This window comes from Macrotis lagotis, chromosome 1 (assembly GCF_037893015.1).
Source record: "Macrotis lagotis isolate mMagLag1 chromosome 1, bilby.v1.9.chrom.fasta, whole genome shotgun sequence".
Classification (NCBI taxonomy): Eukaryota; Metazoa; Chordata; class Mammalia; order Peramelemorphia; family Peramelidae; genus Macrotis; species Macrotis lagotis.
The window spans coordinates 555,842,173-555,868,616 of NC_133658.1; the positions used below are offsets into that span (position 1 = coordinate 555,842,173).

The 26,444-nt window shown below is 35.2% G+C and overlaps 1 protein-coding gene and 1 long non-coding RNA gene across 3 annotated transcripts in view; one reads left to right on the forward strand and one right to left on the reverse strand.

The window, feature by feature from the left end:
• LOC141507077 (uncharacterized) overlaps positions 1 to 26,444 on the reverse strand; it is a 78,878-nt gene that overhangs the window by 28,431 nt on the left and 24,003 nt on the right. The window lies entirely within an intron of this gene.
• On the forward strand, positions 12,144 to 25,308 carry CCDC54 (coiled-coil domain containing 54). The gene is given in 6 exon segments (XM_074215559.1): positions 12,144 to 12,223; positions 15,160 to 15,223; positions 24,467 to 24,640; positions 24,643 to 24,778; positions 24,781 to 24,932; positions 24,934 to 25,308. Coding segments are annotated over 6 exon segments (981 nt in total).

Genomic DNA, 26,444 nt, shown 5'->3' on the forward strand with positions numbered 1-26,444 from the left:
ATACAGAGAACTGAGTCAAATTTTTAAAAAGACAAGCCATTCCCCAATTGACAAATGGGCAAAGGATATGCAAAGGCAATTTACAGATGAGGAAATCAAAGTGAGCCATAGTCATATGAAAATTGCTTTAAATAACTGCTTATTAGAGAAATGCAAATTAAAGCATCTCTGAGGTACCACTTCACACCTCTCAGACTGGCCAATATGACCAGAAAGGACAATGATCAAGGTTGGAAGGGTTGTGGGAAATCTAGGACACATACATTGTTGGTGGAGCTGTGAACTCATCCAACCTTTCTGGAGAGCAATTTGGAATTCCACCCAAAGGGCAATTGAATATACCCTTTGATCCAGCAATACCACTACTGGGTCTATACCCTGGAGAGATTATGAAAAAGAGTAAAAACATCACTTGTACAGAAATATTCATAGCAGCCCTGTTTGTGGTGGCAAAGAATTGGAAATTGAGTGAATGTCCATCAATTGGGGAACAGCTTAATAAACTGTGGCACATGTATGTGATGGAACACTACTGATCTATTAGAAACCAGGAGGGATTGTAATTCAAGGAAGTCTGGAAGGATTTGCATGAACTGATGCTGAGCAAGATAAGCAGAACCAGAAGAATATTGTACACCCCTAACAGCAACATTAAATCCCTGGAAATGATCAACCCTAATGGAATTGCTCATTCCATCAGTGCAACAACCAGTCACAATTTTGAGTATCTGTGATGGAGAATACCATCTGTATCCATAGAAAGAATTATAGAGTTTAAACGAAGACCAAAGTCTATTTCCTTTAATTTTAAAAAAAAACATTATCTTACTATGTAATTTTGCTATCTCTTATACTTTTTCCCCCCTAAGGATATGTTATCTCTCTCACCACATCCAACTTAGATTAATGTATATACCATGGAAACAATGTAAAGAGTAACAGACTGCCTTCTGTGGGGTGTGGGGGAAAGGAAGTAAGATTAGAGGGGAAAGTTGTAAAAATTCAAAATAAATAAATAAATTTTAAAAAAGAAAAATAGAAGATTTAAAGAAACTTTAAGCAGTAGACATCATGGAGAATGTTCAGTGAAGGTCTGTCCCTTTGGGGGAAAAGGTGAAGTAAAGCTCAGGAGGCAAGAGAGTGGGAAAGCCAGTGGGAGATTTTAGTCTCGTTGAAATCCAGATCCAAGCAGCTTGACAATAGCAGAGGTCTCAGCAGCTAGAGAGCAAGCTAGCAGGAAGGGTTCCGACTCAAAACAAATTCTGAACCCTGAGAACATTGTATTAAAGTCAGGACTGGGTCAGGAACAAACCACTGCTAAGTCAGAACCTGGACATAAAGGAGAAAACAAACCTCTTTGAAGGCATGGCCTTATTGCATAGGCAACAGTTTGGCCAATGACAAGCCTGGGACCAGACCCCAGACCCAGCAAAAAAAAAAAGCTTGGATCTATACTTCCTATACCCCAGGAGCAGACTTAAAAAAACAAAAATGAGCAAAAAAGCTAAAAGAGCACTCATTATAGAAAATCACTTTACAGACAAAGATGATAACAATGCCATGTCTGAAGAAGAAATCAGTGAAAAATCACTCATGGGGAAGTCTTAAAATAGTCTATGAATTGGATTCAAATCCAAAAACTCATTGAAGAGCTTGACAAATAATTCAAAAAACTAAAAAGAGAGGAAGAAGAAAAATGGGGAAAAAATGAGAGTCATACAGGAAAATTATGAAAAATTGACCAGAGAATTCAAGATCTTTAAAAAGGAAACACAAAAGGTAATTGAAAAAAAATAAAACCCTAAAAATTAGAACAAATAGAAACCAATGAATCTACCAGTCTACAAGATTCCATCAAGCAAAATAAAAAGGCTGAAAACAATTGAAGAAAACATAAAGTACCTTTAAGGGAAAACAAATGACCTGGAAAATAGGTCCAGGAAAGACATTCTATGAATCATCAGACTACCAGAAAGCCTAGATTAAAAAAAAAAAGAACCTGGAAAACATCATTCAGGAAATTATTAGGGAAAGCTGTACAAATCTGTTAGAACTAGAAAACAATATAACCATGGAAAGAATACACAGAACCCCTCCAGAAAGAGACTCCAGGAAAAAAAGTCCAAGGGCTGTAATAGTCAAATTCCAGAACTCTCAAATGAAGGAGAGAATACTCCTGCAAGCAGCAAAAATAAAATGATCCAAATACAAACACTATCAGATTCACATAGGACCTATCAGCCTTGACACTGAATGACAAGAAGACGTGGAATACTATATATCAGAGGGCAAAGGACCAGGGATTACAACCCAGAATTTACTATCCTACAAAGTTTAGCATATACTGTCAGGGGAAAAGATGGATGTTCAACAAAATAAAGGACTTCCAGAATTTCCTGACACAAAGACCATAACTGAACAGAGAATTCAACCACCAAATACATTGCAACTCAGGAGTTGCATTGAAAAGGTAAATGAAAGGGGGAAGGAAAAAACAAAATAAAACAAAAAAAGTTGGTCAAGACTATCATTTCTTAGAAAACTTAGATTTGATAGACCCCTGGAGAAAACTTAATGGGGATAGGAAAAAACATATCTTTTTCTCAGCAGGACATGGCACCTATACCAAAATTGACCATGTACTAAGATACAAAAACTTTATAATCAAAGGCAAAATGGCAGAAATTATAAATGCATACTTCTCAGACCATGATGCAATAAAAATTACATGTACTAAAGGGTAATGGAAATAGAAACCAAAAACTAATTGGAAACTAAATAACTTAATCTTAAATAATGAGTGAATCCCACAGCAGATAATAGAAATAATCAATAATTCTATCCACAAAAATGATACTAATGAGACATAATACCAAAATTTATGGGATGCAGCCAAGGCAGTTTTGAGGGAAAAATTTATATCTCTAAATGCCTATATGAATCAAATAGAGAAAAAAGAGATCAATGAATTGAGGATGCACTAAAAAAAAACTAGAAAAAGAACAAATTAAAGATCCCCAGTTAAATACCAAATTAGAAACTCCGAAAATCAAGGAAGACTTTAATAAAATTGAAAGCAAGAAAACCATTGATTTCATAAATAAAGTTGAGTCGATTTTATGAAATAGCCAATAAAATAGACAAATCTTTAATCAATCTGATTAAGAAGAAAGAAGATAACCAAATTATCAATATCAAAAACAAAAAGGGTGAACTAATCACCAATGAGAAGGAAATTAAAGAGATAATTCAGAGCTACTTGCCCAACTGTATGCCAATAAATTTAATAACCTGAGTGAAATGGATGACTATTTACAAAAATACAAACTGCTAGATTAACAAGAGGAAATAAAATACTTCATACTTCAGAAAAAGAAATTGAAGAAACCATCAATAAACTCCCTTAAAAATGTCTCCTGGTCCAGATGGATTTACAAGTGAATTCTACCAAACATTTAATGAACAATTAATTCCTATTCTACATAAACTATTTTTAAAAATAGTAGAAGAAGGAATTCTGCCAAATTCCTTTAATGACACCAACATGATGCTGATACCAAAACCAGGAAGAACCAAAACAGACGAAGAAAATTATAGACCAATCTCCCTAATAAATATTGATGCAAAAATCTAAAATAAAATTGTGTTATTGTTATTACATGTCATTACTAGGATAATACACCATAATCAGGCAGGATTTATACCAGGAAGACAGGGATGGTTTAATATTAGGAAAACACTCAACATAGATAAAAAAAAAGAACCTGGAAAACATCATCCAGGAAATTATTAGGGAAAACTGTCCAAATCTGCTAGAACTAGAAAACAATATAACCATGGAAAGAATACATAGAACCCCTCCAGAAAGAGACTCCAGGATAAAAAGCCCAATTATATGTTATAGCCAAATTCCAGATCTCTTAAATAAAGGAGAGAATACTGCAAGCAGCAAAAAGAAAATAATTCAAATACAAAGGAAACACTATCAGATTCACATCAATTTCAAAGTCAACAGAAATCATATGATTATCTCAATAGATGCTGAAAAAAGCTTCTCATAAAATACAACATCCATTCCTATTAAAAACCACCAGAAAGTTTAGGAACAAATAGTTTTCCTTAAAACAATAAATAGTATCTATCTAAAACCATCAACAAATACTACATGTAATGGGAATAAACTCAGAGCATTTCCAATAAAATCAGGGGTGAAACAAGGATTCCCATTATCACCATTACTATTCAATATAGTATTAGAAATCCTGGGTTTAACAATAAGAAAAGAAAAAGAAGTTGAAGGAATTGGAATTTGCAATAAGCAACAAAGCTTTCACTCTTTGATCATGATATATGATGGTATATTTAGAGAACCTGAGAAAATCTTCTAAAAATTCCTTGAAACAACAAATTCAGCAAAGTAGCAGGATATAAAATAAATCCACCTAAACCATCAGCATATCTATACATGAACAACAAAACCCAAGAGAAAGAGATAGAATGAGAAATTACATTTAAAGTAACCATAGATAATATTAAATACTTGGGAATCTACCTCTCAAGACAAAACCAGAAACTTTATGAATACAGTTATAAAGCACTTTTCACCCAAATGAAGTCAGATCTAGATAATTGGAAAAATGTCAATCACTCATAGTTAGATCAAGCTAATATGATAAAAATGACAATTCTATTCAAATTAAATTACTTATTCTGTACAATACCAATTAAACTACCAAATAAATATTTTACTGAACTAGAAAAAATTGTAACAAAATTCATCTGGAGCATCAAATTGTCAAGAATAGCAAAAAAAATGAAAGAAATGTAGCTCTAACCGATCTAAAACTATACTATAAAGCAGAAGTCATCAAAACTGCCTGGTACAGGTTAAAGAATACAGTAATGTGGCACCTAGGTGGCACAGTAGATAGAGCACCGGCCCTGGAGTCAGGAGGACCTGAGTTCAAATCTAGACTCAGACACTTAATAACTACCTAACTGTGTGACCTTGGGCAAGTCACTTAAACCCATTGCCTTGCCAAAAAAAAAAAGAAATACAGTAATGGATCAATGGATTAAGATAGGTTCAAAAGAAACAGTAGTAAATATTTACAGTAATCTACTCTTTGACAAACACAAAGATATCAGATTCTGGCATAAGAACTCACTATTTGACAAAAATTTTAGGGAAAACTGGAAAATAGTATAGCAAAAACTAGACCCATATTTCATACCCTATACCAAAATAAGGTCAAAATGGGTACAGGATTTAGACATAAAGTGTAATGCCATAGATAAATTAATAGACCAAGAAATGCTCTATCAGATCTATGGAAAGAGGACAAATTTATGACCAAACAAGAAATAGAATACATTATAAATTTCAAAATAAATGATTTTGAATATATTAAATTAAAAGGCTTTTTCACTAATAAAATCAATGCTGCCAAAATTAGAAGGAAAGTAGAAAACTGGGAAATAATTTTCACAACTAGAAGTTCTGATAAAGGCTTCATTTCTAAAGTGCATAAAGAATTGCATTAAATTTACAAGTTTACAATTCATTCTCCAATTGACAAATCGTCAAAGGATCTGGATATATAGTTTCCAAATGAAGAAATTAAATACATACATATATATATATATATATATATATATGTATATATATATATATATAATCACATGAAAATGCCAAATCATTATTGATTAGAGAAATGCAAATTAAAACAACTCCGAGGTATCACCTCACACCTTTTAGATTGGCTAAGATGAGAAAAAAGGAAGATGATCAGTATTGGAGAGGTTGTGGGGTACTTGAGACATTGATGCAATGCTGGTGGAATTGTGAACAGATCCAACCATTCAGGAAAGCAATATGGAAGAGTAATAAAGAGTTCAAAGAGTAATAAAAATGTTCATTCACTTTGACCCAGCAATTCCAATTCTAGGTCTATATCCAGAAGAAATCAGAAGAAATGGGAAAGGTCCCACATGTTCCAAAATATTCATAGCAGTTCTTTTTTTGAAGTGGCAAAGAACTGGAAACTGAGGGGATGCCCATCAATTGGGGAGCAGTTAAAAACATTATGGTACATGAATACTATGAAATATTATTGTTCTATAAGAAATCATGAATGGTCAGACTCTAGAGAAGCATGGAATGAGTTACAGGATCTGATGCTGAGCTAAGGGAGCAGAACCAAGAGAACAATGTACCCATTAACACCAATATTGTGAGATGAACAACCTTGATGAAAGCAGCTCCTCTCAGCAGTTCAGAGAGCTAGGACAACCATATTAGACTGGCTACGGACAATGCTATCCCCATCCAGAAGAAGAAAAACAAAACAAAACAAAACAAAAAAAAACCCTTCAGAATCTGATGAACACTTTATAAAAATTATCTAAGTATCTCTTTCCCTTAATCTTAATTCTTCCTACCCAAAATGATTAATCTGTAAACATTTTTCAAAAATATATATGTACAATATTAACCTGACAGTTCATTGCTGAGGGGAGGAGGGAAGTTAAGGAAATGTTTAACTTAAATATATACATATGCATGCAGATGAATGTTGGAAAAAACTCAGTTCAAAATTTTTAAAAAGTACATAACTTGAGAAGACATGAATTGGTTACAATCTCTACTGTAGCAAAATTGATCATATTGATGAGATCATAGACCCAATTAAATGTCTAATTAATGAAGTATCAAATTTTTATATTTATCCCTATCAAACTTCTTTTCATTAGATTTTCTTTTTTTCTAGTCAATTGAGACAGGGCTGGGTAGGCTGCCATACTGATTGTGTCATCCATCATGTTGGCTCTCCCTTCCAGGCACTAACAAACTACCTGCTGTGTAATTGTAGAATGTGCTAGCTGAAAATACCATAGAAAAACAAAACAAAGAAAGAAATAAAAAACACAGTCCTACTCTCATGAAGCTCACAATCTAAAGCGGAAACAACATGCAAATAAACTTGTGCAGGATAAATGTGAAATGAATAATAGACAGAAAGAACTAGCATTAACAGGGTTTAGGAAAGATTTCTTGTACAGGTGGGATTTTAGCTGGAACATGTAGAAAGCCAAGGAAGATGGAGAAAAAGGAGCTGAGCAAGTCACTACTTCCTGGTTAGTCACTTATCTGAAAATCATAATCTCTATTGATTAAAAAAAAGGTGAATGAGGTCAATGATAGATTCCTGTGGTGCTCCATGAGATTTATCTCCAGATTAATACCAATATATTAATAATTTTAACAAAATTTCATTACTAAAAATACAAATTACTGTTTTGTTTTGGGTTTTGGTTTGTTACTTTTTAAAGAAAATATATTTTATTTTATACATAAGGAGATATATGTCTAGAGTATTTCAGTTAGAATTAGGAAACTTGGGTTCAAATCCTATCCCTAATATTTACAAACTGTGGTTTTGCATAAACATTATTAATCTCTCTGAGTTTGAGTTTCCTCAGCTGTAAAATGGGAATAGTAATATCTACATCAGAGTTATTGGAAAACTCAAATAAGAAAATGTATATAAAACTCTTTCTAAACTTTAAAGTGTTGTGTGTTAACTTTATTTATTTATTTTTTACAACTAGCCTAAAAGCTGTCAAATCAGTTTGGGTATACATACAAATAAGAATACTAGAGGTGAGATATACCAGTATATAACCCTACAAGAAATATGACCCTGGGCATTTAAAATAAACAAATGTAATTGATTCTCACAAATTTCCATGAGATCTATGAATGTTTCCATGGATCACATCTCTCCATGCCTAAAAGTTAAATATAAAAAATTTGAGACATGATATTTCAACAGGTTCCCTTGTATACTGATTTTCTTTAATTTGTCTTATATTATTTTGTAATCACCAACATGAAACAGTGAGCTTCCTTCCATAAAGCAAAGAAAGAGATTAGAAGTATAAAAGTTATGTATATATATATATATATATATATGTATATATACAAATATATACACACACACAAATATGCATATTTGCATACATTGTATATTCAAGAACAGTTATATGGCACAGTGGATAAAGTTTATCAGGCCTGGAATTAGGAATACTCCTCTTCCTAAATTCAAATCTGACCTTGGCCACTAGCTGTGTGACCCTGGGCAAGACATTTAATCTCTGTTTGCCTCAGTTTCCTCATCTGTAAAATGAGCTAGAGAAATGGGAAACCATTCCAGTACCTTTGACAAGAAAACTTCAAAAGAGGTCACAAGAACACAACTGTTAATGACTGAACAACACACACATACATATATAAACATACACATAGCTATACATATATATATATATATAAAATACATACATACACATAGACTACCCACAAACAGGCAGACTAGATTGACAATTAAACATTCCCAAATACTTATTCAGATATTCCTTCCATAGTGTTCTGCAAACTAAAAACACCTGTAGCAGTTATATTTTTTTAAAATGAGCCTTAGTGTAAAATATTTAAAACAATGAATAAGTATTTTGGATTTTTTAGTTCATAACTCTCAAAGCCTAGGTAGAGAGAAAAGCTCATTTTAAAAAGTTGCCTCTTGGCATTTTCTTTTTTTGTATATATGCAAAATATGTGGAGAGAAGGAATATATTTGGAAAGTTAAATGAGATCTTTGTAATCTAAACCCTTACAGGAGAAATGAAGCTCACAGTGGGCTTTAAGCAGAAAAATGAAATGATTCTAAAATCAAAGAACAGGCACTGAGGAAACAGTATAAAATAATACTAGTTTAAAATTCTTCAGTGAGTGGTCCTCTATGAATTTCTATGAACAGGCATTCACATTAACCCTTTGGCTATTCTTTCAAGCGTGTAATACCATGGAGCCAATGGGGCAGACTTCATTCTATAGAGAGAGAGAGTGGAAAGGAAGAGACATTCTCTAGGAAAGACAGAAGTAAATGTAAAAATACAATCAAGTGAATAATACATATTTACCTGGCAAGGACTCTATCTGATGTAATGTAAAGATTCTAATAATAACAATAATAATTAATATGTCACTCAAAATAATCATTCTTAGAGAAATTTAATGCAAGATTTTCATCTGAATACAGTTTTCTGCAGTTTTCATCAAGAAAACAACAGATAACAACTTATTATAAAGCAATACTATGATTGAAAAATTCAAACTCCAAGGCTACGTAGATATGTATACACACACACACATACACATATACATACACACACACACACACACACACACACACACACACACATACACTTAAAGCTAAGGCTATCTAAGAAATACTAAAATACTTAGGTGAGCATAATTATATAGGTTGGATTAACATACAATATTTTTATATTGATTTTATATCATATTTATATTGATAAACTGGACAGTGCCCAGAGGAGGGCGATCAGAATACTTACAGAATTTTAAGTTCATGTAATATGAGAACTGATTAAATGAAATGGGAATATTTAATTTAGAGAAAAGAAGACTTAAAGGGATATGAGTGTTTATGTTCAAGTTGAAAGTCTGTCCTAAGGAGGAGGGATTTTACTTGTTTTCTTTGCTTTCAGAGGACAGAAGAAGAAGCAATCAGTGGAATCTTAACAATCCAATTAAGGTTTGATGGGGGATGGGGTGAAGAACAGAGAAAAAACAAAACAAAAAAAAGTCAACTGAAAATTTAGATTTGTCTAAAAATGAAATTACCTGCCTTTTGAGGTAGTGGGTTTCTATTCTTTGAAAGCCTTTGATCAGGGTCTAGATGATCATTTGTGTGGTTTATTGCAGTGGGAAATATCTTTTGAATATTGGTTAGGTTAGGTAATTAAACAGTTTATTTTCTTTTTCTTTTTTTTTTTTTTTTTTTTTAGGTTTTTGCAAGGCAGACGGGATTAAGTAGTTTGCCTAAGGTCACAAGTCTAGATAATTATTAAGTGTCTGAGGTCAGATTTGAACTCAGGTACTCCTGATTCCAGGGCCGGTGCTCTATCCACTGCTCCACCTAGCCACCCCAACAGTTTATTTTCTACTTTCAAATTCTGTGATACTGAAATGATTGTCATGTTAAAACAAAAGATATCAATCAAACAAAATATCTTAGAAATTAAAATAACAAAAATTAAAATATAGAATCAACTTTCTCTCATTGTAGGATTATAATTTAGTTGGGAGAAAATAACTATTTTCAAAATGAGGATGACTGGGTTCAAATTCAGACTCAGATATGTATTCATATTTATGCCTCATCTTTCTCAAATTAAACTGCCAAACAATCAAACTACACAGAGAGTTCAACTCTGATGGGTTGGTCACTTATAAATATAAAAATACATCCAAGTGAATAATAATATATATTTAACTGACAGGGACTCTATCTGGTGAAAATTTACTTGGAAATGCAAAGATCCTAATAATAACAGCAATAATAATTAATATATCATTTAAGATAATCATTCTTAGAGAAATTCAATGCAGGATTTTCATTTGAATATTTTATAGTTTTCTCAAACTTTCATTAAGAAACCAACAGATATTGTAAAAGCTACATTGAGACCGAAAAATTCAAAAACTCCAAGGCTACAAAGATATATATATATGCAACACACACACACACACACACACACACACACACACACACATACACACACACACACACACCACATATTTAAGGCTTAGGCTATCCTAGAATTGCTAAAATATTAAGGTGAGCATAATTATGTAGGTAGGATTTGTTTGAATGCTAAAATTGCACTTGCCAAAAAGACTATTTTATGGAAAACTCACAGAGGGCAAGCACTTATATGATGGTCAGAAAAAGCAATATCAGGACACTCTCAAGGTCTGTCTTAAGAACTTGGGAATTGATTGTACAACATGGAAGACACTGGCACAGGACCACCCAGTTTGGCATGTCCTTATCAGAAAGGGTGCTGTGCTCTATGAGCAAAGCAAAATTGAAGTGACTCAAAAGAAATGTGAGATGGGTAAATTTAGAGAACTCATACCAAATGTTCACATGGACCATTTGTACCTGATCTGTGTTCTGGTCAGCCACAGTCATATATACTGTAATTTGACTAAAACATAATGATGTCATTTTGTTACCCTTTGAGAACAAAGGACAACATTCAACCAACTGACCGACTGACTGACCAACCAGAAGCTGCAGGTCTTATTTAACAGCCCTACATGAGTTGACATCAGCTTCATTTGCCTAGTTTATACCTTTTGGTGGACCAAAGTTGAGAAAGAGAAGATGAAATATCAAGGGACCTCAAAGACTTTTAAAGGCTAATATAGAGATGAAAGAAGGCAGTGACCAAAAAAATGTAGACCTTCAATAGCCTCAAGTCATATCCCTGTACTAAGTAACTAATATTGAGACGTTGGTCACAAGAGCCAGATTCATGCACTGAGCTAGTGAAACTGTAGGACAGGTCATCTACTTGGTTTGCATCCCAAAGATCATAAAAAAAGGGAAAAGGACTCACATGTACAAAAATATTTATAGCAACTCTATTTGTGGTGGCAAAGAATTGGAAACTGAGAGGATTGGTACCAATCATGGAATATCTGAACAAGATGTGATATATGAATGAAATGGGATACTTTTGCTGTATAAGAAATGATGAACAGATAGATTTCAGAAAAGCCTAGATTTACAGGAACTGATGCAGAGTAAAGCAGAATCAGGATAACATTGTACACAGTAGCAGCAATATTGTGTGATGATCAATGATAGATCTATCTCTTCTCAGCAATACAATACTCCAGAACAATTCCAAAAGACTCATAATGAAAAATGCTAACTACATTCAGAGAAAGAATGATGGAGTCTGAATGTAAATTTAAGTATACTATTTTCACTTTTTGGGTTTTTTTTTTCCTTTCTCATAGTTCCTCCCTTTTGTTTTGATTCTTCTTTCTCTACATAACTACTGTGGATATATGTTTAACATGATTGTATATGTACAACATATATCAGACTGTTTGCTGTCTTGGGGAAGAGAAGAGAGGAAGGAGAAAATTTGGAACCCAGAATCTTATCTAAATTGATGTAAACTATTTGACATGTTTTGGGGGGTATAAAATACTATATATTTAAAAAAGAGTAGGCCAGGATAGGAGACAACGATCAGCAGCTATGGCAATGATTGGAGCAGGATTGGAAGTCATTTGGAGGAGAATGGCAATTGGACTTATAAGTAAAATCCCTATGACAAGGTAAAGTAAATTATATTGGTAGAATAAATTATGGAGTTTGGTGAATGAGAATTTATGCTATCTTGGATTCTTGTGGTTATCTATTTTGATAAGACATTTATTAATTTTTCACAGAGCCTTGAGTAATTAAAAAATTTTGCAGAGATCAAGTTAAAGAGGATGGTTTTTCTTAGAACTATAATCCAATTGAATAATACATAATACTCTTTTAAACTCATGAGTCAAATGACACCATACCCAAAGTGGAAAAACTAAGAGGAGAGTGACAACCAGCTTTCTGAGACCTAGAGAAATATTGTTGGTTCTCCAAGAATGCCCTTAGGTGTTGAATATTACTCTTCAAAGATAGGACTAAGTGATTAGTTTTTAGCATTTACTGCACAGTGACCCAAGCTATTAATAGTTAACTTTTATTGATTTTTACTTCTGTGTTTATTTAAAATCTGATTACCATATTCCAAAGATTTGATTTTAATTTCCATAGTTCCTTATTTAGTAATGTGAACAATTCTAAAAATATATTATCCCATTTCCCATTTGAAAAGTTAGTATTAAATGGTTTCTAAAAAAAGAGCCTGAATGGTATCAACACAATAAAAATAAGACTAACAAATAGAATCAATTCGACATTTTCATGAAAAGCAATAGATGAAAGGCTAAACAAAAACACTTCTCTCTTTCCAGTAATTGACTTTTATAGATACAACATTGTTTCCATTAAGTCTTATAAAGATTTTATAAAAAATATCAATCATAAAGTAAATGGAACCTCTAGAGGATTTAGGGAAAAAAAGATTTTAAAGGGAAAGCCTGAAGGTGATATCTTAAGTATTATAGAAGCTATTACTATACTATAAATGAGTAACATAACCAGAGGACAGTCCAGATACCTGGAAAAGAATGAAGGTATAGGGAGTAGAGATTAGAACCATAGATTCACAGAGACTTAGGGTTAGAATGGACTTTTGATTTCCTTCTACCTCAACCATCTCATTTTGCAGAAGAGGAAAGAAGAATCAAAGGTTCTATGAGTTACTCAAGGTCATAGAATAAAAGTCTCCAGAGAAATGAAAGGAAATAGGATGTCAGATAATGAAATTTAAACTTATTGTAAATTTGGAATTAGGTCCAAATAATATAACTAAATAACTAAATAATATTATAACTAGGTAATAATATAACTAAGGAGATAAGTAGTTTATTACCAGCAACTCATGTGCCCCAAGGGAAAACACCAATTACTTGGGTATAGTCCCCTAGAGACATACAAGAGTTACTATAACTCCAAAGGTGGACCATCCATTGTACATCCCACTCTTCTGCAGGTCTCAGCTTACTTCCTCTATATGAATTCATCACTTGCCCTGGTACTTAAATTTATTGGGATATAAATTCCTTATTCACTCTTCTATGTGGGCCTAATTCCAAATTTATGTTTGAAGTCATTCTAGGTTATCTCCAATTTACCCATCGGGGCAGGGAATTCTTTTAGGCCAATGGGGATATGTTTTGTAAAATCACTGCATAAGAATTATTAAATGACCCCCCAGGAGACTAGAAAAGTTACCATAATTATCTTTTACAAGACGAGCAATTTCTTCCCAAGTCGCTTCTAATAGGATCAAGCCTTGCAGATTTCAAGGTACATATTACAGGCCTACTATTTTCTCCATCACATACTTTCAGTAAATAAGATCCATGATAAATTCTTTTTTGTTTGAGTCCTCCATAATCTGTGAGATTTTATTTATTTTTATTTTTGTTCCTTAAAATAAAATTATTTATTTTTAGAAGTCATTCAATTTTTTATTTCTAAATTCTCTCCCTTCCTCCAGCCCTTCTCCCACCCATTGAGAAGGCAAACAATATGATATCAATTATACATGTGAAATTATACAAACCCTATTTCCATAATAGCCATGTTAAAAAATGAAAAAATTATACTTCTATCTTCACTCAATCCTCACTAGTCTCTTTCTAGAAGTGGATAGCATTTTTCATCATGAGTCCTTTGAAGTTGTCTTGAATCATATTTATTAGAATAGCTATGTCTTTCACAATTGATCATCATTAAAATATTACTTTTTCTATGTACAATGTTCTTCTGGTTCTGCTCATTTCGCTTTGTACCAATTCATGTAAGTCTTCCCAGATTTTTCAGAAATCATTCTGCTTGTCATTTCTTACAGCACAATAATATTCCCTCACAATCATATGTCACAACTTCTTCACCATTCCCTGATTGCTACATATCCCCTCTATTTGCAATATTTTTGTCAATATAAAAAGATCATATATATATATATATATATATATATATATATATATATTTATATATTTATACAAATAGGCTCTTTTCCCTTTTCTTTGATCTCTTTGGTACAGAAATCTAATAGTGGCATTTCTGGTTAGATACAGTTTTCTAGCTCTTTGGGCAACGTTTCAAGTTGCTCTCCAGAATTTAGACCAGTTCTCAACTCTATCAACAGTGTATTAGTGTCTCAATTTTTCTACATTCCCTTCAACATAATCATTTTACTTTTCTATCATTTTAACCAATCTGATATGTGTGAAGTGTTACCTCAGAGTTGTTTTTAATTTGCATTTCTCGAATCAGTGATGGGGTAGTTAGGTGGTGCATTGGATGGAATACCAAACCTGGAGTCAGGAAGATCTGAATTCAAATGTAATTTCAGATATTTATTGTCTTTCTGATCCTGAACCAAGCCACTTAGCCCTGTTTGCCTTAGTTTTCTCATACTTGAGAAAGAATGACAAACCACTGGAATATCTTTGCCAAGAAAACTCCAAATGGGATTTCAAAGAATTGTACATGACTGAAACAGCTGAATAACAACAAAAATCAGTAGTGATTTAAAGAATTTTTTCATAAAATCTATGATAAGTTCTAAGTTCAAAGTCTTGATCTCTTTTAGAAATCTTGAGAATGGATTCCTCAAAATCATCAAAAACCCTGTCCAGAAGGTTTATGCTTTCTTGGTATGATCTAGTTTCTGCTCTTATCTCTGTTTTCTTTAGCTATATTTTTACTTACACCCAGGCACCATGATATTAAAGTCCAAGTGTGGTGTTTCTACTGCCTTTGGAGAAAAAAGAAAGTGCATTATAGAACTCTTGAGGGATCTTTCTATTTACCCTCTTTTTGTTGTTTTCCTTCCTATTTTATGTTCATAAAGTAGCAATAGTGTGGTATGATGAGTGGGCTGCTTATCTGTTGCATTCACCCTAGACCAGATTCATTATCTAGATAGATTTGTGTGTGTGTGTGTGTGTGTGTGTGTGTGTGTGTGTGTGTGTATATAGAGATGGATATGGATATGGAAATGGAAATGGATATGGATATGAATATGGATATGGATATGGATATGGATATGGATATGGATATGGATATGGATATGGATATGGATATGGATATGGATATGGAAAGAGACAGAGATAGAGATAGAGATAGAGACAGAGACAGACAGAGACAGAGACAGAGAGATGAAGATGGAGATGGAGAGAGAGAGAGAGAGAGAGAGAGAGAGAGAGAGAGAGAGAGAGAGAGAGATTTAGTCCTGAGCCATTGGACAATAACAGTGTTCAGACAATAACAGTGTTCAGAAAATAACAGGCAAAACACCTTAATAGAAAATCTAGCATTCTCTTCCAGAGAAGCTCTGCCCCACCTCCACTCCCAATTGCTTCCTCACAATTGCAAAATCACAAGGAACACCAATACTAGATTGTAATTCTGACTTCTGACTTCATGGACTTCTTGCCCCAATAGCTAGGAATGTGGGGTTTATCAAATCATTCTCATTAAGTCCCTGTATTCATTTGCTTTAGTATATTATGAACCTAATCTATTCCATTAATCAAACACTTTATTTCTTATCCAGTACCAAATTGTTTTGATAACCACTACTTGAAATGTAATGTACTATACAGCTTTCCCTCACATTTTTTACCACTGAGGTCCTTGATATTCCTGACCTTTTGATCCTCTGAATTAATTTTGCTATTTTTCCTAATTCTAAATGTAATTTTTGTATTAAATAAATTAATTTAATTGATATTATAATTTAATTATTATTTTAACTTTTTTTCCTACTTCAGCTGCAGCATAATAAATTCTATTCCAGGTTCTCTTTACTCTAGCTGTGTTATCTGTTATCTTCTTTTTTATGGGTGAGTTTATCACATTTACATTCACAATTATGACTGTTTACCGTGTATTTCCCTCTATCCTATTTTCTTCTATTTATTGTTCTCTCCTTCAATGTTTTTGTGCTCCTGATCCTTGTCTCCCTCAATCTTTTCTCCCTCATCACCCAATTTCCTTTTCCTAAACCCTTTTAATCTTGCGATGTTCCTTATTTCTCACCCATGTTTGCTTTTATATGTTTCTCTTGAGTCTTGTGTTTGATCATGCTATGTACTGTTGCCATGTTCATCCACACATCCTCCCAAGGTTGTCCATCTTATGTTTTAGGGATCTTCCCCTATAGTCACTGTATACATACTGTGGTACTACATTTGAAAAATCAGCTGTGCTCAAGAGAAAAAAAATGACTTGGAAGTTATTTAAGCTCAATATGAAACAAAAATATGACAGCAGTCACAAACATTAATGTGATTTGAGGCTGGTTGAAATCATAATTTCGATCTGCGTATCCTAGGAATAATAGATCCAATGTCAGACCTCTCTCTAATAAAAGTCATAATAATTATAACAAATAGCATTTATAAAGGATAAAAGAACGTTACAGATATTATATAGTTTGATAAAATCATTGGGACAAGGTGAATAGAAACAGGCCTTAAAATGAAGAACTGAGTTCAAATCCTATCTCTGACACATTCTGGCTATGAGATCCTGGGTAAATAAATCATTTAGCTATCAATACCCTGAGCCACTCTCTATCTTCTTGCAGAGAGACAGAGAGAGAGAGAGAGAGAGAGAGAGAGAGAGAGAGTTTGAATATGCATTGGTAGAGAGAATTTTATCTGGGAGTACTCCATAGCATTGAAATTCCATTTGTTTATAGTTTAGTTCATATAATAATCCCATTAGTCAGTTATTCTGACAGCCATCTTATGGGTTGAAAAATGGTTTTTGCAAGGCAAATGGGGTTAAGTGACTTGCCCAAGGCCACACAACTAGGTAATTATTAAGTGTGTGAGACCAGATTTGAACCCAGGTACTCCTGACTCCAGGGCCGGTGCTTTAATCACTGCGCCACCTAGCCACACCAATGGGTTGAAAAATGGAAGCTAGGGGTTTCAATCACTTGACTAAACAAACTGAGCTAATTGGAGAACCAAGCTTTATTCACAAGAATTGTTCCTACAGTGTTCTGCTCATAGTCAATACTTAAATATTTGTTTATTCAACAATATTCTATTCACTATATTTCCTAAATATTAACAAAGTTTATTAACAAAATTGAATATTTTGTTGAATGTGAAAAGGGTTATGAACTTACCAAAGGGCAGAGGAAGATAGCTCATAGATGCTATCTTTACCTACTTGTTCCTTTTGAGTGATATTTTTATTTGGGTGTGTCATTACAGATGATCATTGGATAGGCTTTGCTTTGGTAGGTAATGTATATCAAACACCCGAGGGGTGAAAAAGAAGATTCAGTGGTACTTGGTAACAGGACCAAAGAAAAAAAATCTTCTGGCACTTTCAGCACCCAAGACTGTTGATAGGCAGAGGTAGGAGGAAACCCTTTCATAAGATTATTCTTGGGGGCGGCTAGGTAGCGTAGTGGATAAAGCACCGGCCCTGGAGTCAGGAGTACCTGGGTTCAAATCCGGTCTCAGACACTTAATAATTACCTAGCTGTGTGGCCTTGGCCAAGCCACTTAAACCCCATTTGCCTTGCAAAAAAAAAAACTAAAAAAAAAAAGATTATTCTTTAGATAATGATTCCTTATGATCACATAATTAAAATTCAGTTAAATTCAACAGACATTTGTTGAATGATTCTCTATGTAACCCTGGGTTAGGAATTAACAGGAAGTACCATATTTTTACATGCTGTCATTCTAAATTTTATTGAAGAGGCAACACATGAATACCAAAGAATTAAATAGAAAATAACAATATATGAAAAAATTAATGACAGTGTTATGGTAAGAATGACAAAAAAACCTATCTAGTTATGTGCAGATCATTATAGATGCAGATGTCATAATGCTGTTCAACAAAATATTCAACCTAGAAAGGAGGTCAAAGCTCTCCCAGTCTACATTCTTAATCTATTTCCTGACTTCCAAAGTGAGGACTACGGACTCAACAGAATGGTGATTTTTACATAGAAAATAAAACACATAGGAACAAAGGAAACTATATAGAAAATATGTATATATATATTTTTTTTTTCAATTCATGAATTTTACTCTTTAAAAACCCTGAATCTTTTCCATATGTACCTGAAAAAGAATTCCCTCTATTCAGTCATTTGTTAATAGATGTTTAAGAACCGGCTCTTAGGGGAGAAATGTACACAAGACACACTTTTAAGTTTAATCTGTATTATTAACATTTTCTCTATCATTTTAAATCTATGAAATCAAAATTAAGTCAGATTTGTATCACTTGTTGATTGCCCAGACAAATGCTTGTTCTGAAAATTCAACCATCATCTCTCTCAAGAAGGGAAGCACTGGCTTCAGCACAGTGCTTCTATCTCTACCAATGATGATGTGTCCTTCTTGAAGAAGACCATGACAAGCACATGAATTGTATTTCAGTGAAAGGGTGCTGAGCTAACTCACCAGTCTCACTTTCTCCTCCAAAGCCATCTGAGTTCAGGGCCAGATATGAATCAGGATGATGGGAGATGACCCTGGATGCGAGGCACTCAGGGTTAAGGGACTTGGGCCAAGGTCACACAGCTAGCAAATGACAATTGTCTAAGGCTAGATTCGAACTCCAATTCTCCTGACTCCAAAGTCAGTGTTCTACCCACTGTACCACCTAGCTTGCCTTACTACTTTCCAACCAGTATTTGTCATTTGTGTCTTTATCTAAGCCACTGATAAAAATGATGAACTGTACAGATTCATTCTTTACTGGAAGATCTCAGAACAAAGAACCAATTACTTTCCAAGGCAGACTCTTCAAAGTTAGAAAATTTTTCTTTATATTGAACTAAACTAAGCTACTTCACCTCTGGGGACATGCAAAATAAATGCAACCCCTTCTTTCATATAACCCTTCAAATACTTGAAAAGACCTATCATTTCCTTCACTCAGTTCTCTTTTCCAGTTCCCCAAATGTCTTTATATGACATAGTCTCTGATCATCTTACCATCCTGCTTGCCCTTGTTTAGAATTGTCAATATCTTTTCTAAAATTCCGAATTGAGTATAACACTCCAGATAGATCTGATCAGAACAACATAGAACTATTGGCATCATCATTCTAGACAATGACCTCTATTAATATAAAGAAACATCATGTCAAAGGTTGAGTTTTGGTTTTGTATCTGATCTGATACATCATCCTAATGTGAGGATTACCCTTTATCTAGCAGATCACAACCTCTGGTAGGTGCTTCCAAGATAGAAAGACTTTGAGGACAATCCTAGCAAAAGACCACCTGTCATCAAAGGACAGAATTATTTAAGTTTAAAGATGCTCATTATAAGGGAGTTGGTCACCAGTTAATGATTTCTTGGACCACATCAAACCTTGATGTTTAATAATCTCTCAGTGCTCTAGGTAGTTCTCTAAGTTATTGTGAACTGCATGGGTGGAGGGGATATCTATGCTGACAAAATCACAGTCCTGGATATATTAAAATTAGCAGATAATCAATCATGAATAGGGTGAAATGAGTGAGATAAATCTAAGAAATAAATTTTAGATCCCTAGATAAATAGTCATACTATATTTAGTCATTTAGTCAAGATATTCAAAGATATTATTATTAGAAATCAGACAAATGTTCAAGGAATAAAATTTAAAGATAACACATAATAGACCCCCAGATGGCATAGAGGATAACACACCAGGTTAAAATCTGAGTTCAAATGTGACCTCAGACAGTTAGTTAAGTGATGCTGGACAAGTCACTTAACCCTGATTGTCTCAGTTTCCCCATCTATAAAATAAGATGGAGCTAGAAATAGCAAATCACTCCAGTATCGCTGCCAAGAAAACCCAACTGGAATCAAAGAACTGGAGACAATTGAAATGACTCAATAACAACAAACTCCAAATATGCTGAAATGAGCCAACTGTTCCCTTTTTCTAAGGACAGGTTTTTCAGAAGATGATCTTTAAAAAACAGTATCTAGGAGAAGCTATACTATAGCTTTAAACTTGAACTACTTCCATGGCAAGAGACATTGTGATATCACAATCTGGTCACCTGGCCAACCCATAAATGAGTCTTTGGAGTTTGTTGATATTCCAAAGAAGTCTAGTTGGGTGGTCCTAAGAGAAGGGAGGCACCCACCATTCTTTATATATTATAATTTGTTTTTTGTTCCACTCATTTTTTAAGATGAGGTTATTCAGTTTCCAATTTGCTCTGGGTCTATATCTCCTTGGCCCAGTGTTGCATATGACTTTTATTGCATTGTGATCTGAGAAAGATGTATTCACTATTTCTGCCTTTCTGCAGTTGATCATTAGGTTTTTATGTCCTAGTACATGGTCAATTTTTGTATAGGTTCCATGTACTGCAGAGAAAAAGGCATATTCCTTCCTATCCCCCATTCAGTTTCCTCCATAAGTCTACCATATCTAATGGATCTAATTTCTTTCTTGTTTGTTTTATGATTTGATTAATCTAGATCTGATAGCGGGAGGTTGAGGTCTCCTACTAGTAGAGTTTTGCTGTCTATGTCTTCCTGTAATTCTTTCAGCTTCTCCTCTAAGAATTTGGGTGCTGTCCCACTGGGTGCATATATATTCAATATTGAAATGACTATTGTCTATGGTACCTTTTAGGAGGATAAAGTTTCCTTCCTTATCTCTTTTAACGCTATCTATTTTTGCTGCTGCTTTGTCTGAGATAAGGATTGCTACCCCTGCTTTTTTTACTTCAGCTGAAGCAAAATATATTTTGCTCCAACCTTTTACCTTTACTCTATATGTATCTCTCTGCTTCAAATGAGTTTCTTGTAAGCAGCATATTGTAGGATTCTGGTTTTTAATCCACTCTGCTATTTGCTTACGTTTTAAAGGAGAGTTCATCCCATTCACATTCAAGGTTATGATTACTAATTCTTTATTGCCCTCTGTGCTATCTTCCCTCTGTATTTTTCCCACTTTCCTCCCCCTTTTATCCATATTCCCCAGTATTTTGTTTTGGAATACCACCCCCTTCAGTGTGTTTGCCCTCCTATATCACTCCCTCCCCTTTCTTTCCCCTTTCCCTGTTCCCTTTTGTTATTTCCCCTTATTTCCTCCACTCCCCCTCCCCTTTTCCCCTTTTAATTCTTGAAAGGTTAGATGTTTTATAAGTTAACTGAGTATGTGTAGGTTGACTTTAAGCCAAGTCTGATGAAAAGAAGATTCAGGTGTTTCTCCTCTACTCCCTTCTTCCCCTCTATTACCATAGGTTTTTTGTACCTCTTAGTGTAATGAGATTTGTCCCATTCAATCCCCTTCCTCCTCCCGTCTCTTTCCTGTCCCCCTTTTTAGGGAGGTAGTGTATTTTTTTTTAGATCATTCTATCTAAGTCATAGAAAATTCTGAGTGTCTGACCCTTCTAGTTCAGTATATTCTGTTGAATAGAGTCCAAATTCCTGAGAGTTATTAGAGTCTTTCTCCCCAGTGGAGTTAAAGCCAGTTACATCCCATTAGATAGCAGTCTCATGGATAGGTCATGGATGTCCATCATTTCTGGCTCGGTATATTCTCTCTGTTAGAGTTACATTTCTCAGGATTTATGAGAGTCTCTCCCCCCCCCCCCATGCTGGGATATAGTCAGTTTCAACTTGGCTGGATTGCATTTTTTTCCTTTTACTGCCCCCCCCTTTTTTTTATCTTTTCATGTGTCTCTTGAACCTCCTGTTTGATATCCAAATTTTCTGTTTAGCTCTGGTCTTTTCATCAGAAATTTTTGGAATTCTTCCATTTCATTAAATGTCCATCTTTTCCCTGGAAGAGAAGGCTCAGCTTTGCAGGAAAGTAGATTCTTGGCTGCATTCCAAGCTCCCGTGCTCTTTGATCCCTTAAAGTTGATGCAGCCAGGTCCTGTGTGATCCTTACTGTGGCTCCTTGATATTTAAATTGTTTCTTTCTGGCTGCTTGCAGGATTTTCTCTTTTATCTGATAGTTCTGGAGTTTGGCCACAACATTCCTTGGTGTTTTCATTTTAGGATCTTTTTCTGGTGGGGATCGCTGTACTCTTTCAATAACTACTCTGCCCTCCAATTCGATGATGTCAGGGCAGTTTTCCATCACTAGATCCTGTAATATTAAGTCCAGGCTTTTTTTCTCTTCAATGTTTTCAGGAAGTCCTATAATTTTCAGGTTTCCCCTCCTCGATCTATTCTCGAGGTCAGTGGTTTTGTTGATGAGGTATTTCACATTTGCTTCTATTTTTTCTATTTTTTTATTTTGTTTAACTAACTCTTGCTGTCTCGTGGAGTCATTAGTTTCTGTAGACTCCATTATTTTTTGGGGGGAGGAGTTTTCTTCATTAACCTTTTCAAATTGGTCAATTCTACTTTTGAAAGAGCTTTCCATTTGACCAATTGAGGTTTTCAGAGAATTAATTTCTTTTTGCATTTGCTCATTTGAGGATCTGAGAGAATTATTCTCATTTTGTAATAGTCCAATTGATGATCTGAGAGATTTATTCTCCTTTTGTGTTTGTCCAATTCTACTTTCTAAGGTTTTGTTTTCTTGTTGCAAGGTATTAATTGTCCCCCCCAAACTTTCCAATTGATTTTTAAACTCCTTCCTTATTTCTTCAAGGAAGTCTTTCTGTGCTGGAGACCAAATTGTATTCTCCTCAGATGTTCCAGGTCTCTCTGGGTTGGGGTCTTTCCCTTCCAGGAATTTTTCTATGGATCCACCTTTCTGCTGACCCTTGTTCATTATGCTAAGACCTTGAGTTGGGTGGGGCTGGTTCACCTGGGCTTGGGATCTCTAAAGGCTTTACTGAGTGCAGTTTCTCTGGCTGGCCAGTAGGAGGTGCTGGTTGCCCTCTCTGGGGTGTCTGTGACCTTGGTTGCGAGGCCTTCTCCCTTTGCTTGACGGAGGGAATTGGAGCTATTGAATTCTTTTGCCTTCAATCAATGGTGGGCTTTACCCTGGCCTGAGGTGATTCCTCAGCTGGGCTGGTTCTTTTGCTGACACACCTGGGCCTGAGGCAGAAGTAATTTGCATTTGTTTGGGAGGAGACCTCAGTGCAATGGAGGCGTGGACTCAGAGTTTCTCAGACCTGAGGAGCCCAGGGATGGTGTCCACAGCTCTCCTGCACCAGAACTCTCCCCGCAGCCCCTTCCCCAAGCTCCAAGGGAACAGCACCAACACCGGCTCCTCTGCTTCCCCGCGGACCCAAGCCCCCTTCGTCCAGCCCCACCGCTGATCCAGCAGGTCTGGCTCTCGGGCCCTCAGACTCCCAGTTCCAATTCAGCTGTTGATCTGGCTGATCTTCCCTGGGAGCTCAGACTCACCTGCCAGTATTCAGCTAAGGCTGCTGCGGGAGACAAATCCTGAGGTAGATTTTCCTCTCCTGGCTTTTCTTTCTGGGTTTCCTGGTTTGGATTTCTTTTAAGAGGTTTGTTTCATGTGATAGATGGGGAAGAGATCAGGAGACTTTAGAACTGTGCCTGTCTTCTCTCCGCCATCTTGGCCAGAACGACCGGCACCCACCATTCTTGAACATTTCCTGGGGTGTTTTTCATACTAAGGCCTTCTAGCTGACATACATGGAAGCATCAAGAGAAGGGAGCCACCCACCATTCTTGAACATTCCCTGTGGTGTTTTTCATACTAAGACCTTCTAGCTGACATACATGGAAGCATCCAAGAAATAGTAAGGGGAAAAATCTACTTTGTTCAGAACTGTTTTCCCCCATGTTTTTGATTTCCCTTCCCCTAATTTCCCCCCACAACCCCCCCCCCACTGCTCTTCAACCACTTCCACCTGATATTACCATGAAAAATGCATCAACTTTTGACCAAAAGGGCAACAACTGCAATTGGGCATATGTGAACCACAAGATATTTTTAAAATAACGTTCAGAATTGAAACGTACAGCCCCAGACTACAGTAAAAGTACTCGGTAAGGCTGATTGTCCCATACATGCCTTTAGTAGAGATGAGAAAATGAATGTACCTTTAACTGTAATGTTTCAAGACATTAAAACTTCACAGGATGTCCTTCTGAGCCAGTTGACTTACATTACTACTGCTGTGTCCATAATCCAGGAAAAAAAATTGACACTTATCAGAAGCAGATGGAAATGATAGAAACCAGGGTGAGTGTTCATGAAGACAGGCAGTCCAAAATGGCTAATGATCTCCTCTTAATAAAAGATGTCACTGTTTTGAAGAAGACAGCCACAGATCTCAAACTCATATAGCATGTTCCACTGTACACTGTGTGAAGATTCCTGATGGAGAGCAGAGCAGAGCAATAGTGGAACTTATTCACAATGTCATGGGATCTACAATACAACAAAAGTCACTGGTGGCCACAGCTGAATTAAAGAAAGTCCATGGTACATCAGGATCCAAACTCTGCCAAGATGAAAAAAAACTGTCTCCCAGATGATGCAAACCTTGAAGGATAATAGTCAAGAAAACTCGGTGAAGAACTTAAAAAAGCAAATTCAAATATCTTTGTTTATCCAGACTTTAGTACATGGATCACTTTTGTCCAGGGTGGAAAGTGGAAATGTTTTCTCAGTGTGACCAAATTGGAAGAATTCATCCAATGGGTCCTTACTAGACCAGCCAGCTTCCTTGGAAAGTCCCAGCTCATAGCTCAAAAACATTATCCATTTGCTGGGCCTTTCACATGCCTGACTACTCTATGTCTATCTGCTTTCAATTACCTCTGCTTCTTTTTTTCATTCTGTGAAAGAACAAGTAACTAAAATGTAGAGTGTTTTAGAGAGTCTATTATCTCATGATTTGACTGACTTGAAATAAATGTATCCTGGTTGCCCCAGGTATTCACTTGTCTATTTGGCAGCAGGGACCTTCTTTGTGAAATGTTCCTTTTTTTGAATCAGGGCTCTGTTAAGTTTTGAATAAGAGCAGAAAGTTCAGGCCTGGGCTCCAACTGTTCTGTCATGATCCATTTCCCAGTGATGCTGGTAGCGACATTTCATGGGGATTTGCCAGATCCAGAACTAGCAATTTCTGTGCTCCAGGAAAGTTTCAAAAAATGCACTCAGAACAAACAGCAGGAAAGAGTTTCCAAATTAATATTTAAGGAAAAATTCCATCCACAAAGAAGAAGAAAGCCTAGGACATATGGCCCCGTGGGGGGGGGGGGGCAAGATCTGGGCATACCACCACCATAATGGGAGATGTTGTTGCCTAAGGGAAGGGGAACAGACCAGGATTCAGACAAAGAGACCTAAAGCCTGGCTTTAGGATTGGAAGGAGGTGGGGTAGAAGGAGAGAATCATACAAACCAATTATTTTCTTATTTTGATTATTCTTGCTAAGTCCTAAGTTCAGTTTCTATACTGTTGAAGGAGTGGGTTGACAATGTCCCTTAAATGTCAGTGCCCATGGTGAAATTCTATTCACCTCACTCTAGTTACTTCCCCATGACTCACTTCTAATCCAAGAGAGGAATAGAGTCGTTAAAAAGAATGTCTCAGAGCTAGAAGACTTGAGTTCCAATTTAGCCTCTAACACCTACTAGTTATATGACCTTGCAAAAGTCACTTAACATCTCAATATTCTAAGTATCCCTTTAATGTTATAAATTGCTAACCTATATTGGTAAAAGGAGTTTTCTCATCATGGGGTTCCTAATACCAGTGTAATAACAAGCTAGTAAAGCATTTTGGTAAATATTTGCTATGTTCCAGGCACTCTTCTATTACTAGAGATAAAAAGAAAAGTAAAAACATAGTCTTTCACTTTCAAGGAGTTAACATTCTAATGAGAGAGACAACAATTGAACACCTATGTACAAAAACAGACTGGTTAGAATATATCACTGAGGGAAGGCACTAGAAAGTTGTAGAGAGAAGGAAAGGGAAGACTGGAAAAG